At 36.1% G+C, this 19,055-nt stretch overlaps 1 protein-coding gene across 1 annotated transcript in view; it reads left to right on the top strand.

Annotated features, from left to right (window-relative positions):
• Positions 1–19,055, top strand: part of DMD (dystrophin) — a 979,219-nt gene that overhangs the window by 185,332 nt on the left and 774,832 nt on the right. The window contains exons 3-6 of the mRNA XM_058822052.1: positions 5,565–5,657; positions 6,555–6,632; positions 9,568–9,660; positions 16,424–16,596. Of these exons, the coding sequence (XP_058678035.1) occupies positions 5,565–5,657; positions 6,555–6,632; positions 9,568–9,660; positions 16,424–16,596 (437 nt within the window). The remainder of the gene's footprint in view (positions 1–5,564; positions 5,658–6,554; positions 6,633–9,567; positions 9,661–16,423; positions 16,597–19,055) is intronic.

Raw genomic sequence — 19,055 nt, 5'->3', positions numbered from 1 at the left:
GGCTCTGCAGTCCAGGTTTCCTGTCCCTTGTGGAGTCTGAGGTCTTGTCCCAAGATCAAATCTCAGTTGTTTCCCTGTCCTAAAAGTCTGGAAGGCTTCTGTGGCTGTTATTGTAAGCTGATCTTTCTTATGTACAGCTAGTATAACCTTAAACCTTTTTTCTGGTGCCATGCTGAACCTTGAATTCTCTATCTTTAGGGTGCATTTTATCTTTCAATATATTCTCTGTCTGTCTCCACCTGCTGATGGTTTCAGTTGCTAGATTTCCAATATGAAATGATAGTAATAAGCCAATAATGCTGTAAAATGCAGAAGAAATAGCGTCCAACTTGTCTTACTGTAATAATCTTCTTACAGTCTAGTCTGCCTCAAACAAAAAGTGTAATCTAAGTGCATATTTGTCTGCAAAAGAAAATGAAAAGTCAGAGATGTCTTCTTCAGCCAAGCTTTTACCATTTGTAATTTTTCTTAAAAAAATGTGAAAATGTATCTGTTACATGACATTTTTAGGAAACAGTAAAAATATATTCTCATTAAAGAACTTCAAATAATAGTTGTGTTCCAGTTTTCTGTTATCATGTATTTTGTTGGAGCTGTTATAATGGGCTTATTGCTTGAAATTTGGTGTGTTTATGAACCTTAGGAAATAGAAATACATTCCTACCCTTCATGTTTGTGGGAAAAAATTTATGGCTTGTGGTTTAAGCCTGGCTGGCAACTAAGCACCATGCAGCTGCTTGCTCACCCCCCACTCCCTCCTCCTCCCAGTGGAACAGGGAAGAGAATAAAAAGGAGAAGTTTGTAGGTTGAGATGAAAATTTAATAATTGACAATAATATTAATGATAACGATAATAGTAATGATGTAGATTTGAAAAATAAAACCCAAAAACCATACAGATAAACCCCAAGAAAAACAAGCGATGCACGATACAGTTGCTCACTACCCACCAAGGGCTGCCAAACCCCATTTCCCTGGGCAGTGTGTGGCTGGGCTGGGGGAAGTGAGTGACGAGCTGTGTGGGGCTTAGTAACAAACTGGGCTTAAAACAGAACAGATCTCTCTGGTGCCCGGTGTGGGGCTGATGTGCCAGGCCCCCAGATCCACACAATCCAGTAATCCTGGTTATCCCTCTCCTCCACCTGACGGGGCAGGGCCCTCTAATATTGATCACAAGATTCCCCACTTCATCATAGAAGTGGACTAGGACTACTTTCCATAGAGTCAGTAATATAACCAGCCCTTCAACTCTGCCTGGGAAACTGTTCACTGGAAGTTGGAGCAACAATTTTCCTTTGTGGTTGCTTTTCCCTGCCATTCCTGCAGCCGTGCCTCTAGGGTTGAGATATGCTTTCAATCCCACTTCCTCATGTCCTCTCCATGGTCCCACTTAAACCTCAACATTTGTTCTTAATCACTGTCTCTTCCTTTCTTTTCCTCTCTTTTTCCAGCTCTCCCCTTCCTGTTTCCTTTCCCTTTGCTCAACTTTCCTTTCATGAAGAATTTGCCTCTGCTAATTTGTTCTAAAATATAAAGCTGCTAAGAGCTTTATGCTAATCAATTTTTTTTTGAACTTTAACTCCTTGGAAAGCAAATGTTTATGAACAGATGTATTTGTGCCTTCTCTGGGCAAGTTATTTTTTAATTATTTCATTATGTTCTCTGTATTTCTTAAATAATTACTGACTTGCATGTATCTCTGAATAGAGAGCTTTTCACAGAACACCAGCTTTTCATGTAATACTTCCCACAATATTAGCTTCCTCCTTAATGTATCTGATGAATAAGCTGATTAAATAATTTAGTTGTTTGATAAAACTTATTTGTATAATTTACATAGAGACAATGAGGTCTATTATAGAGTCTTTGGAAAGAACACAGGAATGACAATGATCGTAGATAGCAGTGAGATAAGGAGGAACAGGCTTGATGTTTTGAGACACCTAAATGTATTCGAACCAAAAAATTTACATCTGCAGTTATCTATTAAAATTGGTTTCTGTCTATTTCCTGATTTTCCTTTTTTTTTTTTTTTTTCTTCTTCACCAGATTTTGTGGTTTGTAGGTAATGTTCTTTGGCATTAAATTGCTTCAGTTCCTGTCTGAGTTTAGAACACTTCAGAGATATAATTTTAATCTTCTTAATTCTGAAAGCTTTCAAGAATATATACATGCAGTTGAGTTACTACATGGAATATTCTAAGTATGTTTCACTCCCTTACAACAACCTGGGGGAAGCCTTTACTGCAAATTCCACATTTTCCTCACGTGTTACTTGTACAGTACTACATAGTTCTAAGACCACATCCTATGTAGTTGACCATGGTGTAGTGTAGGGTGGTTTTGGGGTTTTTTACCATACCAGTGTAATTTGTGCATTAATTTCCTCAGTCATTCTTTAGGTTGTAAGGTTAATTAAATCCACAATAAATCAGGAATCTTATCTTCCTGTATCTATCATGGGGGTTTTTTTTGGTAATTTTCTTTTAAAAGAGATGCCTTGGATTTCCTTCAGGTCCCTATGTATTGTGTAAAGATAAGCAGTTGCAGCCAACAGCTCTATCAGTTAACCAAGAAATTTTTTGTTTTCATCTTTATTTCACTCAAAGACAGTAAACTAAAATTATATATATATGTACTTAATCCCTCCTCTTTCTAGTAATTCAGAACAAAGTCTTATCTTACATTTTAATTTTGTTCTACCTCTAGAAAGGAATTTCTGCTTCTGGTGAAAAGTCACCATATTCTATACATCAAATATCTTTAGTCCTTCCTGTGTCCTGTACTCTCTTGTTTCCCCCATCTCTCCCATCACTGTGGTGTTGGAGAAAGACAATTGAGTGAGAACCAACAACTCAGGTGGAACTTTTCTGGGCATTCTTGAAATATAGATTTTGGATAAGTTTGTAATATAGGGTGAGTAATAAATCAACATGTGTAACAAATGGTAGAGGAGAGTATTCTGAACATTTCATTTCTCATAGGTAAAGAGCAGTGGTTTTAGGTCACAACCTAAAAAAGTTTTTTAAAAAATCCTATTTTCAGCAAGAATGTATAACAAATGACTAGGTATTTGTTTGGCAAGCCACTCTTGGTTTTTCTCTGTTTTCAAAAGTTTGAGTTAACAGACATTTTCCAATGACACAATAAATTTACCTGATGCAACTTTGAGTCCTGTGTATCTCAGGACTTACTGCAATGCTGATCCAGTTAAGACATTCAATCTGTTTGAGGAAGGAGACATAATTACCCCATTTTCAGAAAAACAACTTTCCTCAGGTTTAAAATGATATGTGCGGCAGTAGTGTAGGGTGCCTTAGTGTATTTTTAGTTGTGATTAATGGAAGGTATACTTCCAAGACACTAAAAAATCAATGGAACTTTTGGTTTAAGGTTTGCTTGTAATTAATGTCCTGCTGGTGATAATACTGTGCTGTGTCTTTATCTTCTTTCTAAAATCTTTACCAAAAAAACACACCCCAAAGCAACATATTATTTGTTAAGCAGAAGTTTTGACTGCCTAGATTGATTTCAACATAAAAGTTATGAATACATTAAATGCTGAAAAAAAGAAGGAAAGACAGAGACACAGGGAGTTATGAAGGCCAGTTTTGTTTTTCCTGTGTGATACAAACCAGTATAATTGTATTCTATTGTCAAAATGTCATTGTGCTCATATTCCCAGAGAAATCCAGTAGCATTATAGGCACAACTCTTTCACAGTGTTACAGAAGGACCTATTGATCACTCCAACTTCCTAAAGAATTTGAAAAAGCTCCCTTAAAGTGCTGTTTTCCCTCTGCAAAAATGACTTTTGTTCTGCAAGATTAGGAACAAAATAAGGTCTCTGATTTAGTTGCATGTTTTAATTTTAACTTTGTCCTACAGATTCAGGAATTCTGTACATGACTTGACTCACATAATGGCATGAACATGATTTTTTATCCCATAATGTAAAACAGTCATATATAACTATTTCACATACTAAATATGAGGCAGGAAATACAGTTTCTGGGCATTATTACTTAAACAGATAATTCAAGGTGTTGAGTAGTGCAAGTAAATCATATGTGCATATGTTCAGTACTGGCTTTCAGATATTAAATAAAGTGGCATTATGTGTGTTAAATAGAAATTAGCTTAGTTGAAATGGGTTGTGCACGGTGTGAAAACTGACTAGAAAACAAGGATTCCCACTCCTGCAGAAAATTTGTGGTGTTGTGGATTTTTTTGTTGCATGAAAGAGAAACAAGGCCTTAGCAAAAACTGAAGGGATTGAAAAGAGCTTTTGCTTCAGAAGAGCAGTCAGAGAGAAAGATCATTGGAAAATAGCTAATACACTCAAGTCAGTGCTGTACCAGTAACTATGTGTTGATGAAAAAAAAATAATTTCAAGCTGAATAATGTCCTTAATTCTCTCCTCTGTTCAAATATCCTTCCAAAGGAATAGGTACTTCCTAACAAAATATGTTTTTCATAAAATTCCCAGCTCTAATGAGGGTTTCAGTGAATACCAGAACAACATTGTTGACAGGAAAGCAAATGTTTTCTCTATAACACAGACTCTCTATTTTACGTTGCTGTGTGGTAAAAATGGAAGATGTGCAATATAGGTCATCATGGCATCAATGCTAGAAAATTAGAATACAGACACTTGCTCTCAAATCAATCAAAGCATCCATCAAACTTCACAAATTAGAAAAAATGTGGACATGTGAAATTATTTTGCATGGCACAAAATAATCACTACTTTTTATTGTGGTTCTCAATAGCTCTCATACATACTAAAATATCTAAAAATTCATAGGTGCGCATAAAACTTGCTCGGTGACTAGACTATAAAAATATGCCTATATTTTAATATTTCGTGCTTTAGTCAAAGCATCAGATCAGAAACTTGGTTTGAATTTTAGAAAGAGTGATTTTTTTTTTTAACATTGTCGCATGGGGAAAAAATCACAAGTATTTCCTTTCATCTTTCACTGATTCTAAGTACAAAATGTGAGTTTTCTGTCAGCCCCTTAAAGAAATAAGGCCACAATCCAGTACAATTCCATGGCCTATGAACATACATCTGTTTTTAGGATCCTGACTAGTATACATCTGGCTCATCTCTTTCTATGTACTTCCAGTGTTTTTTTGACACATCGAGCTCATACTAGGCACTCAAATTTTATATCACTTCCAGTGCATTTTTTTTCTTGTTTCTTTTCTTGTTTTTTCTCTTTTTTGTTTTTTTATTATTTTCCTATTTTTTTCCTGATTTGCACCTTGATTGGCAAGTCTTCTTTGTTTTCTAGATATGTTAGTATTTAGTTCTGGTTTATTTGTTTGAAATAATGACATGTACTTGAAATAAAGTGTCATTGTCTCTTAAATAATAGAGCCCTGTTTAGGACAGATATATGTGTAAGAATCCTGTGAGACTAAATGTGTTTTCCTCTTTTACTTTGTGTCCTACATTCCATTTATATTCTGACACTGGCATTTTACAGCTTTCTGGTTTTTTTTTTTAATTATTATTTTTGGCATTTGAGCTAACCAGAGGGATTGTTTCATTTCAGTTTGGAAGACGTCACATTGAAGACCTTTTTAATGATTTTCGAGATGGACGAAGACTTCTGGAGCTCCTGGAATGCCTTACAGGCCAAAAACTTGTAAGTGCTTTGTAACACATTTACTGTGTATTGAAGTCTTAAAGTTGTGATAATTGTAGTAGTTGATGTTCACTAATTTCTTCCATTCATGAGGGCATGTGGAAACTATTTTAGGGGTCTGATTAGGTTTCAGTTTCATTTGAAGTTGAGGAAGCCTTGTGAGAGTTGTATTAGACAATAACACTTTGCAAGGCCTATAATTGAAATGAAAATATTCTGCTTTATTGGACGCACTTACTAAGTGTGGCGCTGAGAAACAGGGCTGAGGCAGGTTTCATTTAGATATCTGGATTTTAGCTGGAATAGAATTTAATGGGTAGAATTAGAATGGTTTTCTAATGTCATACATATGGTCCATCTTCTCTGATTGTACTTGTCTGAAAAGAGAGAACTGCTAGCTCTTATTAACCTGGAAATTCTAAAGTGACAGTCACACACATTTTTTAATGCCTTCTCTTGTGCTCCTGGTTGGAATTTGTAACTACAGCATCTTCTCATAAGAAGGGTGGGAGACTGAGGATCAAAATCCAGAGATAATGCACTTGTACATAAATATTACACAAACTGATTCTTATCTGTTTAGTTGCCATAGCAATGTTCTTAAATTGTGCCATGCAGAAGACAACTAATCATGATAAAAAGAATCTAGAATGAGCTAATTTTATATGCATTTTAATGATTTCTTCACTGAAAATTACCTTCTAACTGTGGATCCAGTTTGTTTCACAATTAACTTTATTTCATGTTAGTAGCTGCATAATCTCAGTGTATGTTGATATTATATTCTCATAAATTTATGAAATAGAAAACTACAGGTGCAATATAAGATGTGAGCTACATATAGTGTACTCTACATTTTGATTATGCACAGTAAAGTTTGGTTTATTTTCTTTGTAGGCAAAAGAAAAGGGCTCCACAAAAGTTCATGCTCTGAACAATGTCAACAAAGCAATCCACTTTTTGCAGAGAAATAATGTAAGTATTCAGCCAGACAGGCTCAGAACAGCCTGTAGACAGCACACAAAATGCTTTTTAGGTGTTGAATCAAACACCTTGGTCCATAGTATAAAAGCACTAAAGAGAACTTCTATAGAGTCAAAGCAGGTTTATCAACGTGGATTGGATACTTTCCCATTCAACATCAGGGTCAAATGTGTTGTAAGGAGTTTAAAATCCTCTCCCAGTGAAGTTTGGCTAATATATCTGTAATGGGTGCTGTCTGAAGCCAGATCAACCTGCATGATTTTATTCTAATGAATGATGTATAAAATAAATTTTAAAAAGTTAAATACAAGAAGTCAGATATAGGTGATTACCAGATGCTTCCTATCAAAATATTTACTCGCAATCTCTGACAATTATGAACCCTGAAAACCCAAGACTTTTCCCACAATATTTAATTAAGTTTCAAAGGCAACTGTCTCTCATGATTCAAAACACTAATCATATCAATATCACTTTCAATTCTACTTTGTAAAGATTGATTTTTCAAGCCAGTATCCTGTGAATCATTCTTGAGTAAATATTCTCATGTTATCTTCCTTATGCAGGCATTCTAATGGACCCATAATTTTAGCAGACATTTTGTGTGCCCACTATTTTTATCATAACTCTCGTCAAAAATAAATTAAAAAAAACACATAACACTTGCTTAAAAGTAAGAGGTGACAAAACAAAGATTCTGTGTTGTATATTATATTATATCTGTATTCTGTGTTGTATATTATATTGGATTTCTTGATAGCTGCAGGAGGTCAGTAATGCTTGATTTCAAGTGCTGAATAAAGTTATTGATTTTATAAATTTAAGGTAATCCACCTAAAGATTTGTACATAAATGAAAGTGACCCTACAAGATTGACATAAAGACCTCCAGCTTGATTTTTTTAATGGTATTTGATGTAAATAAATAGAAGGAAAAGTTTCTAATTGTTCAAAATGTGCAACATTTGACATTATTGGGAAAAAAAATCATCAGTACATTATTTTACACTATACAAGAAGGTTTTGCTTGCATAACTGGCTACAAAAGTCATAGAAAATAATTTTTGAAGTACTCAGTACCTTTCCAATAAACCCACTGGTTTTATTCTTCACTTATTTTCCAGAACACAAATCTGGAAAGTCCCTTTCAAATCTGGGAAGAAAACAGAGTATTCCAGTTTTAGAAGTTAGAAGAAGAAACAATGTTTTAGAAAGTGAAGTGTTCATCCAGTGGCCATTATATCCATGTAATGAAAACCTTATAAACTATGTAAAAATTGGTACAGTACATGTAAAGATATACCGTGTCTTGTATGAAAGCAAAAGACCTGGTTCTGAAATAGCTTCCTTAAGCTTCAATACTTTGACAAATTATTTCTCTGGGACATCAAGAATGCAAAATCAATGGTTCTAAAGTGAATTAAAGCCTGTGACTAGTCCAGATTTTTCTGCTGATATGTTCCATCTTTGCTCTGAGGTTCTGGGTGGTAACACTGAACAATGCTGCTGCTTCCAGTCAATCCATTTCACAGGATTTTTCTTCCCGTAGGAAAGTGAAATTACTGAGGGAGGCCCATGGGGGATGTGAGGGGTGGGGGTTTTCCCCAGTACAGCCTTAGACCTGTCTTTGGCAAGCTGGGCAATGTTCCTCTGCTTCAGTAAAACAGATGTGGGCTCTGTGCGTCCAGGCTTCCCCGTCCAAGAATGGATTTGGTCTGTAGAATACCCAGGCACTGCCCTAATAAACTCTAATTGTAGGGTGCCACTTGCTGCAGGGGATTCCATTGTAAATTTAGCATGTGAAGTCTAAATTCCATTTAGGGATATGTTCCAAGACATTGATGGTTAGAATAGATAGCCAGTCTCATGTGCTTTTACTGCAAAATGTCAAATTATTAAAGAATTGAGCTCTTTAAGAGTTTTTGAGTTCTTGATAAAATATCTGATTTGTGGTTTGCAAAAATGACCTATACATAGATGCATTGAAAAAAAATTAGAACAAAGCATCTTGTTTTGAGGGTGAAAACTTTATTAAATTTGCAGATGCAACATCAAATAACTTCAGAACTGCACTAGAGACTGCAGAATGAAGTTTGTGAAGGAATGGGGCACTTTGCAATAAAAAACATCAGTTCTGACCATGAAAAGTTGCATCTATGAAACAGCAAGGATGCCAATTTTAGAGTCATAATTCTATCCAAATATGCAGAACAGCTTATAGTTTTCCATTTATAACCCTGAGTTTGGCTTCCTTATTCAGATACTATAAAAAGTGGGGGAGGGTGAAGGATCATTTCCCATGTGGAGGAAGGAAAATTCCATGGCGGTAAATAATGATGCATTATGAAATTGCAAATGCATGATACAATTATGGAAAACAACATTACTGGATGAACTGTTGTGGAAAAGACTTGCTAGATCACAATCACTGCTTTATCTGTATGCCAGAGCACATCCTGTATATTTCTTTATACATTATGGAATTGAATTAAGGAAAATTAAGTCCTATTTTAATTTAAATATATAATGTCTTGGGTTTGTACATTCTTACAGTGCCTAGATTTGTGTCTGTTAACATTCAGAAAATTATATTATGTAAGGTAGTACAAAGCAGAGTACAGCAGTTTATCTGTCTGTGTGATTTGTAATTGTAGAAGCTTCACATGAAAAATATTTGAGTTATTATAACTATTGCTTTTCATTTTATGGTTCACAACATGCTCTAACTGGAATAATAGGAACTCCTACCAGATCACTGCTGGTATTTTTCCCAGAACATTAATTGTTCCATTTATAAAATGTGAGTTGTATGTTTATGGAACAACAGAAAAGAAATGGGAGATTTACCTTAGCCTATTCCTTCATATCCTTCCAGCCTCTTATGCTTGTTATTAATATTTAACAATTATTTTTTCTTTCTATAATAGGTTGATTTGGTAAATATAGGGAGCTCAGATATTGTGGATGGAAATCATAAGCTGACCCTTGGTTTGATCTGGAATATAATCCTCCACTGGCAGGTGAGTGGCACTGCTCATTACTTCCTGACAAAATACCTTTACTCCACTGATCTTTTCTCCATTGTTATCTAGCAACAACCTACAAAGTAAACATAGACACTGCAATGTGCTAAATCAGCAAATATTATGGCAGTCTGCTAACATATTATCAAGGATATTGACAATGTTAAGAAGAAAACATAGTTTTTACAGGATTAGCAGAAACTTTTTTGACTTTTTTTGTAATATCACAGATATTGCAAGATGATATATATGAGTTAACCTAAAAAAAATGGATAGACAAAGCCAGTGTGGATTTCTTTTTGGTATCTTAGAAAGAGTGACTTCTCCATTTTAATGAAATAATCACATCATTTGCTATTTGCTGCTGACCCATCCTGCCAAGAATTATTTTTAGAACATTAAAAAGCTGCTAGACTGCCTATTTATTGAAGCAGATGTGGCTCATTTAGCTTCCTTTCTCTTTGGAGAAATATGAAATGGATCACATAAAAACCAGCATGGTAGATGAGGACACTTAACTAAAAAAATTCTGAAATGACAGTAAAATCAAAATTCAAAAAGATCTATCATCTAGAAGCTCTGAATCCATGTGTTCGTATGAATCTGGGCTAAGAGTCTGTCCATAGTGTTCTCTTTTCCCCAAGCAATAATCCACAAGTGTTTTATAGAATAAAAAGAAAAGGTGGTGGGAAACAAAGCTTAAAAGACTTTAAAACTGAAGCACTCTTATCAAAAATGTGTATCCTTCATCTGAGTAGGGAACAATTTTATTCTCATTTTACAGGACAATAGCAACAGAGAAAAGCTGCAGATTGTTAACTCACTGCTTCCTTTGTCTCTGCTTCAATATTCCTAGTTTAATTGCATAAAATTGGTCTAAATTGCTTATTAAGAGCAGATGGAATATGATACCTAGCTATACAACTTTTACCAAAAACCCTTGAATCACTCTGTTTTAATTTGAATAAATTATGGACTGAGGTGACTAATCATGTTCAAATTAATATTTTGTTGTTTCATATTTTATCCTGAAGCAGTGTTAAAGGTGTGCTTTAGTATTAGCTATGTACTTACTAATTTCTTTTCAATGATTCCCACCATTCCTTTTTACATGTACTTGCACAGACACACAGAAGACACAGGTTCTGGTGTAGCCTGATGAGCTTTTTGACAGCAGCCATGTAAAAACCAAAAAACTTTTGTTAGCAGTGCAAAAATGATACATTTCAAGCTTCATCTTGAGCCTGGTGATACCTGTGATGACAGGTATTTAAATTTCTGTAAATAAGATTCCAATTTGTCTAGAATTCAATTTTAGTTTTTTTTTCTAAAGAGTAGCTAAAACCTGATTGAAAACAAGAACCCATTATTAAATAATAACATTGTTGTTGTTGCTAAATTATGATTAATTAAAAAAAAATATTTATATTTTGGCATTTCTCCTTAAAAAAAACCCCAAAACACTCAGAGCCGTTAGTTTGCTTCCTATTTCCCTCAAAGTATTGGAAGAGTTCAAAGTAAATTTGCTTATTTACAGCTCTGTGGAGAAAGTCCATTATTTTCCAGATTTTCTGTCAAATTTTGAAGTTAATTGCATGATCTAGAGTATATTTGTGATTTTTCTGCCCTGTTTATAGGTAGGTATGATCTTACATACTGACAGGACTTATGGTGACACAAAGCTGTAAATTTCTTAAAAAATTCTTCTTCCAAATTCTTGTTGGTTTCCCTATCCCAGATTGTCCCTGGCAAGAAGCAGCTGGAAACAAAATAAGTTGTTAATACAGAGTCAGGGCCACCAAACTTATCTGCCACTTGTCTCATCTTGGTAAAATACCAAGACTACCACATTTGTTTGTGGTCTGTGGAAGGCCTAAAGACAAATGAATAGGAATACACAAGCTATTTGATTTAGTGCATGTTCATGTAGTTTGTGTTATTTGGTGCAGTCTTGCTTTTGCAGACCCTGAGAAGAGTCACTTAGAGGAAATTCATCTCTCTACATCTAAAACAAAAAGCAACGTGAAAAGACATGAGATTATTGTTGGTGTGAAGACTTGTGTTGCTGTAGATGAACAGGAAAGAAGCTTTTCCAGTTTCATGTCCTGCAGCCAGGAACACATAAGGGCACAACTATACTTACATATGACAGTGTGATGGTCTCACAAAAATTTTAATCTCTTTGTAGAAAAATAGTTTAAGAAAAGAGATGGTAAAAGAAAGATGCTTGAAAGGAACAATGCCAGTACCTATTGTATTTGCGGGGCTCCTAAACCAAGGAAGGAATGATGAATCTGACTCCATGTTCTTTTAGAAGGCTAATTTATTATTTTAAGATACTATAATATATTAAAAATGCTATACTAAACTATACTAAAGAATACAGAAAGGATACAGATAGAAGGCTAAAAGATAATAATGAAAACTCGTGACCTCTTCCAGAGCCTTGACACAGCTTGGCCCTGATTGGCCAATGAGTCAAAACAACTCACATGAAATCAATGGAACAATCACCTGTTGGATAAACAATCTCCAAACACATTCCAAAGCAGCAAAACACAGGAGAAGCAAATGAGATCATATTGTTTTCTCTTTTCTCTGAGGCTTCTCAACTTCCCAGGAGAAGGATCCTGGGCGAAGGGATTTTTCCAGAAACTATGACTGTGACAAGTAACAATCCAAATGGATATCAGCAGTCCCATTGAGGAGAGGCAGGGGTTGAGGTGGTAGAGGCAGTGCATCTGAGCACTGGAAATATGGTGGAAATATGGCTTTCTGTATCCCCTGTGGTAATTGTGTTCTTATATAGCCTGTTTTATTCAGATTATTATTAAAATTTTACCTGAAATTGAGCCATTGTTCTGAGTTTAGCACCTGCTCCCAAAGCTCTTTATGGGACTGAATCCATCAGATTCTGTTCCCTTGAAGCTGCTGCCCTCTTTCTCCCAGCTCTGTGATCCCAGCCTCATTACAGCATTAACATTTAAGTAAAAACTATTAATTTTTGAACTGTTATATTTAATTTTTGAACTGTTATATTTAATGAACTCCTTTAAGAGTGGGAAAACATTCTATATGATAGTGTGTAAAGTGTTATGTTTTTAGGATTGAACTTATTTTCATGTAAAGCATGAAAGAAAACCCCTAGCAAAAAATGTGGCCCAAGTCTTGACTTTTTTTAAAAAAAATTAATAAAATAATAGATCTATGCATAAGGAAAATATTTCAGAGGGGAGTATTTCAACAGCCTGACAGCCTCATTTGGAGACTTACTAAAAGCATCAGGGTTATTGTGAACATCAGTATTTTAATATGAATTACCATTTTAATTTTGATTTTTGATTATGGAAATGAAATGCTTCTGTCAATCCTCCTTGAATCAATGAACAAAGAATATCCTTTACTTTGATAGGTGTCTTGAATATCTATGAAAATGTCCTTAAAAATGTTCTATCAAATGTACTTGGAAAGAGTTTAGTGGTTCTAGCTATAAAAATGTAATCTATGCAGTCAGAATACTTGAGATCTAGCAAGTAAAAAATGCTAAGTGATTCTGTCAGAGATGTAAGGTTCCTAAAAATTCTTGCTTTGAGAACAGTTTTCTTTTCAGATTATTTCTTCCCTCCCTCTTTTCTAGGGTCTGGCATACTGAAGCTAAGTGCCAGTCTTATAAAATGTTACATGCCTGAGTGTTGGTTTTAGGTGAAAGGGATGTGGTGTGAGCCTGGGATCATGCTGTGTTCCTTTTCATCTTCCACACACAGCAACACATGCCCAGATTCCAGGACATGGCCCTGCAGTGGGAAGATCAAAGGTCCATTGGTGCTGTGAGCCAGGGCTGGCTGTGCTGCTTTTGGCCACTGTCTTCATGTGGTGACAGGAACAGCAGTGCTCTCATTCCATCCACAGCTTTCCTTCTGGCAGCCTGGCATTTCTGAAGCCATCTCAGTGATGTCTGTATTGTCCTTCCTCCCCCTTCTATCAAAATGTAATCTTTTCCTTTTGCCATAGCACATGTCCATTCCCCAGGAAGAGCAAGAATATCTGTTCTCTGGAAGTCAGAGTTTCCTACACCTGAAAGCTTTGTGTCCTGCCAGGATACACTGCATTAGAAAGGAGAGGTAAAAAAGAAATGGGTAGCAGAGGTCAACTCATCACCTGGCAGCAAGAAGCAGAGGCACTTTGAAATAGCTGCAGCATTTGAGCCTGGATGCTGAGGGAGTTTGTCTGGAAGCTCTTCAGGCTGACATGAACACATCTCTGTGTGCCACTTTTCCAGCAGTACATCTTAGCCAAGGAGCCTTCAAAAAGCTTCATTTTCACCAGAATATCAGCCAGCACCGTTGTGCTCAGGCACTGATCCTGCTTCAGGACCCAGCCATCCTGCAGACAGGGTGGTGCTGTGCTGCAGGTGTGGCATGGTGCTGCCAAGGTGCCAGGCGGGATGGGATGGGATGGAAATGCCCCTCAGGACACTCAGGTGGACAGGGTGGCTCCAGCTGTAGAAGTGGAGTTATTCACCAATTCTCACTGAAGAGGAAGGGGCCTCAGCATTCAGGATGAGGTCAGACCCTTTTACTCTGTTATTTTAAATGTCTGACTCTCCCTAGGATGTTACAAAAAATCATAAATTTAACAGTCTTTATTGTTGCAAAGAAATACAGGAGAAGAAAAGCAAAACTTTATCAACTGTAAGCATATTTAACTCAACAAGGTGAGATTGAAGCTGTTTTGTACTCATTTACGGAAAAGTAAAAACAAATGCTGTATTTGGACTTATTACCTGGCTTCTTCTGAATAATTTCCTTCATGATGGCCCATTTTTTTACTAATTTTGTCTAATCATCTCTGTTCATAGACATAGGTCCTTTCTCTTTGATATCAGCTCAAACACATAATCTGTGTTATGAACTATTTCTAAATATGGTGTTCCTGATGTTCAATTATCCTTTAATGCAAATGTGTGTTGTATTGTTCAGAAGTTATGATATTCAGAAAAATCTATAAGCATATGATAAAAAACAAAATGAACAATTAAATCTTAGCTTGGACAAGTCTCCATAACTTTAGTATTTTCCAGTCTTTCTCATTGCTTATGTTTGGTGCAACAGATGCTAATTGCAAAAGTTTTATTCTTTTTCAGCATCCAGATTATTGAAAAAAAACCCAAGATTCTGTATTTTTATAGTAGTGAAGGTGCTTGGGAATACAGAGGCCAAATCCCAGCTTCTTGCTACATTATGTAAATCAACTTTGGCACCTCTCAAAAGTAAAGATGTTAAAAATGTCAAGAAATGCAAAACACCCACTCAGACATATGAAGCAAAAATAAAGAGTATATTTCCTAATTTTCTTACACTTTATTTTCTGTCTCCTGATGTAAAAATGGAAACAACAATAAAACTATTCTCATCTGACAGAATTTATATTAATTTTCATTGGTGCAAATTAAAACCTAAGACTGAAGTCAGGAACATGTCCCATGAAATTTAGAGGATAAATTTCTCCTTCCATCTTAGAAATTAATAACATATAATGTAAAGTTTACACCTAAGGCTCAAAAGGAAAATTTAGGGCACTGATACTCTTTGGTCAATAGGCATCTGAGACCTAAACCCAAAATGTTATTTCAGTAATTTATATCTTCACAAAATCCAATGATTGAATTAATTACTGTGAAGCTAGTGAGCAATTTACTGTACTTAGCAATAAAAGGTTCTCTCTGTTTTTTTCTACTATGTCACAGTAATGAATTGTCATTGTTTTTGTTGACTGTTCTTTCAGATTGCAGCTTCTGCGTATTATCTTACAATCTTTACAGTTTCAAAGTGGTCCACACTTTATCATAAAATAGATTCTGCATGAATATTGTTCTTTGAATGACTGATACTACTAGCAGCAGAGGAATTCAAGGGGAAAATGATAATGAAATGCAATATTCCCTAAGTGAATAAGCAGCAATAAGCATCTTTATAGTTAAATTATATCTTAGGGAACAATTTAAAAGAGCTGCTATTCTAAAAGATGTATGGGGAAAGAAATTATTTAAAAGGTGCTACTTTACAGGAAAATAATTCTTAATAGAAGTTTTATGTGCTCTTTAACTAGTAGAGAAATTGACAGGAAATAAAAAATCTACTGCATTATGTCAAACTCCAGGATAATATTTATAAAAGTCTTTAGGCTTTTTGTAAAATAATAGCTGTAGATTGGTAAACTCTCTCTAGTGAAAAAAGGAATATTAACTTCATTAAAATAATAAAATTGAAACATATGCAATACTCTTTTAATGCATGCAATAAATTGACTTTTCATCCAAGTGCATGTATGCAAATTCATTTTGCACCTTTAAGTCAAAAACATGATGCACAGTTTATGCTATTAATCATTTTATCAAATTTTGCTGTAATGTATCAAATTAACTAAGGGTGTATTTCCAGAGCAAATAAAACCACAAGGAGAAATACTTAGTTTGAAAGAACTCTGTTACCACAAGTGATGCTAACAAATGTGCTTTCTCTGTCCCTGCTTCACCTGTGGCACAGGGATGAATGAATTCATACATGTCAGTAGCTGGTGTCTTTAAGCATTCAGAATTGATTGCTGCCATTATATTGAGAAAACAAGTATGTTCTTTAATTACTTAGCAGTTTTTCTTTAGGGTTGAAACTTATTTAACTGAAGGTTTTTCATTTCAGGAAAAATAAGAGTCAGCTTTTAATAAGTTCAGTCATTTATCAAATTCTGTCTTTTATTGCAGGTCAAAGATGTAATGAAGAACATCATGGCTGGGCTGCAGCAGACAAACAGTGAGATGATTCTGCTGAGCTGGGTCCGTCAATCGACTCGCAAGTACCCGCAGGTCAACGTTACCAATTTCACCACGAGCTGGTCTGATGGATTGGCTTTCAACGCTCTCCTCCACAGCCACAGGTGGGAAAAGCAGCTTTTCACTGCGACAGATGGCTGTACAGGGCTTGAGGGCAGTCTGTCTGTTGTGTGTGGGGTTTAGCTGCTTCCTCTGTGGGTGTTTCAGCATGCTTTTAAATGACTGACTCTTTGCTTTGACCTGGGTGCTGCGTTTTGTGTCCTACTAAATCCTCTCATGGAGGGAGAGCTTTTCACAGCACAACCAAATATCAACAGCTCAGATCCTTTTCTGGAATTTCAGTCTGTATACCAAGAAGATAGTCTCAAGCAGTACAGACTTGGAAACTTTTGAGAATAGCAAGGAGTAGATCCAAAACTAAGCCTTTGAAGTTGTCCCAGAGGGAGAAGGAGATTTTCCTGTGGGTATTTAGAGGGGGGAAATGTGGTGTTCGTTGAAAGCCTCTCAAAGCTGTTGAATTCAATGTATGGATTTGCCTCACAAGGACACAGCTGGAGAAGTTGGCCTTTGTTTTCAAAACCTTTCATGTTATTCCACCAGCTGATTTGAGTTTTTAGCCTCTCTCAGAAGTTGCCTTCTTCTAGTCTTTGCTGTATAAAATTCAGAGTTCTCTGGGGGTTGTGTGTACATGGCTTAAGGAAGATGTGCAAGCCAATATATCTAAAAAACCCAGTTCTTGCCACTGTTGCTTCTAAAGCAGGATTGCTCTTCCCAATGTGATAAACCTCCCAACCTCTTTCTCCTACTACTGATGCCTTAAGTGTATACTTGTCTCTTAGAGGGGACTGTCCTGCAAGGCCAGTGACTACTGAAGTTATTAGGGAGTTTAACTTTTTAACTCTGCAGTGTTTTAAACACCATCCAGAAATTAAACTCCAAATAAGCCTCTCCCTTCCCTCTGCCCCCTCTGCCAAGGGAGGAACAAAAGCAGACTTTGGATTGGGATCACAATTTATTGAAAGCAAACAGCAATGGAATAAGAAATGGACAGCAACAACAGCAATAATGATTAAAAAAAAAGTGTACAGGGAGAGAGGGTGTTTTTCTCACAAAAAGATGGTCGCCCCCTTGACTTAGTTCCCCGAGGCAGATGGGACAAGAAGATGACAGACACTCTCTGCAGGTCATGTACATGTGGCTTCCCCAGACAAAGATGCTGCCTGTTTCCACATGCTGCTCCTTGTGGCAGCTGGGAATAAAGGCAAGATGGCGAGGAGGGCTCTGAAATCTCAAGACAATGGGAAACACTGACAAACAATCCCACTGTGTGGGGAGTCACCCCAGAACAGGTTTCAGACACACCAACTTCATTCCATCCAGGAAGCCACAACTGTATTTTTCCCTAAAATTACCATACCATCGTAACCTCTCTTAGGATGTGAATATAACTTCTCCATTGACTCTGATTTTACCCCCAGTCATCTTTCCACAATGCCTTTCCACCTAGAAACAATAGCAGACTATCTGTTCCCTGATTAGGGTATCTGATACTCAGATATTCCGATTGCATGCTCTGCAGGACCATGTAATATCTGGTGTCTGAAATCAGTAATCAGAAATTCATTTTTGTCTTCTCTAGAGGAATTTATTCAGAAGTCTGAGCAGAGGAATTTATTCAGGATCAGTCCCTGGCTGGGGAGTGCTGTTGCCAGTAAACCAGACTGGGATTGTCTAGACAAATTTCTGTGTCCTATGTCAGATTTTATGCACTGCTGTGTTCAGTTCAGAGCAAAGTTCACCAGATGAACATTCATTTCCTGCTTACTGGAATTTATGCACTTTATTCAGGTTTTGTAATTCAGGGCTGCAAAACTCAAGCCTGCTTTTAGTCTTCTTCTGTCTGCTGCCATAAATCTTGCATAGCTTTCTGCACAGTGAGCCTATTTTCAATAGAAGTGAAGAATTACTCCACAGAAGTCTTGTCTCTTGTCCAGTAGTTACTGCACTTATCTGGGAAATGGCAAGTGTTCAGTCAGATTCCTGGAGGCAAGTTTCCAAGACACACCAGTCATCTTCTGGACTTAAATCACTAAGTTCTCTGCAAGAGTTTCATTTCCTCATTTCCTCCAAAGCCCTGATGCAGTAATTTTTAAGATGAACCAATGTTTGATGTTTGATTTTTGTTGACTTAGCATTTCATGTTTAGTGTGTGGGAACACTGAACTGTCCTTCAAGATTCCAGATGGAATCAATTGAATAGGCACACTAGGGCATTCCGTGCTCAGGAGCTCCTAACTGTATCCTATAATAATAAAAAATCTTCTCTAAGGATCCTAATTCAATCACTCTAAGATGCAGGTACATTAGAGACTTGGTGTCAGAGTGCCTTAGATTTAGTACCTGAAGAAGACAGTTTTAATATGCACTGAAGAAAAGTTGTCCAAGAGTGATTTACATGAATTCTTAGGGAAACTTGGTGTCTCACACATCCTGTGTTTTATAAATAGTTTGTGATTTACTTACATAGAATGATAAACATTCAGATGACAAACACCTCTGAATT

This window comes from Ammospiza caudacuta, chromosome 2 (genome assembly GCF_027887145.1).
Source record: "Ammospiza caudacuta isolate bAmmCau1 chromosome 2, bAmmCau1.pri, whole genome shotgun sequence".
NCBI lineage: Eukaryota > Metazoa > Chordata > Aves > Passeriformes > Passerellidae > Ammospiza > Ammospiza caudacuta.
The sequence above is the reverse complement of the archived record's forward strand: the minus strand, read 5'-3'. Positions and strand labels throughout refer to the sequence as shown.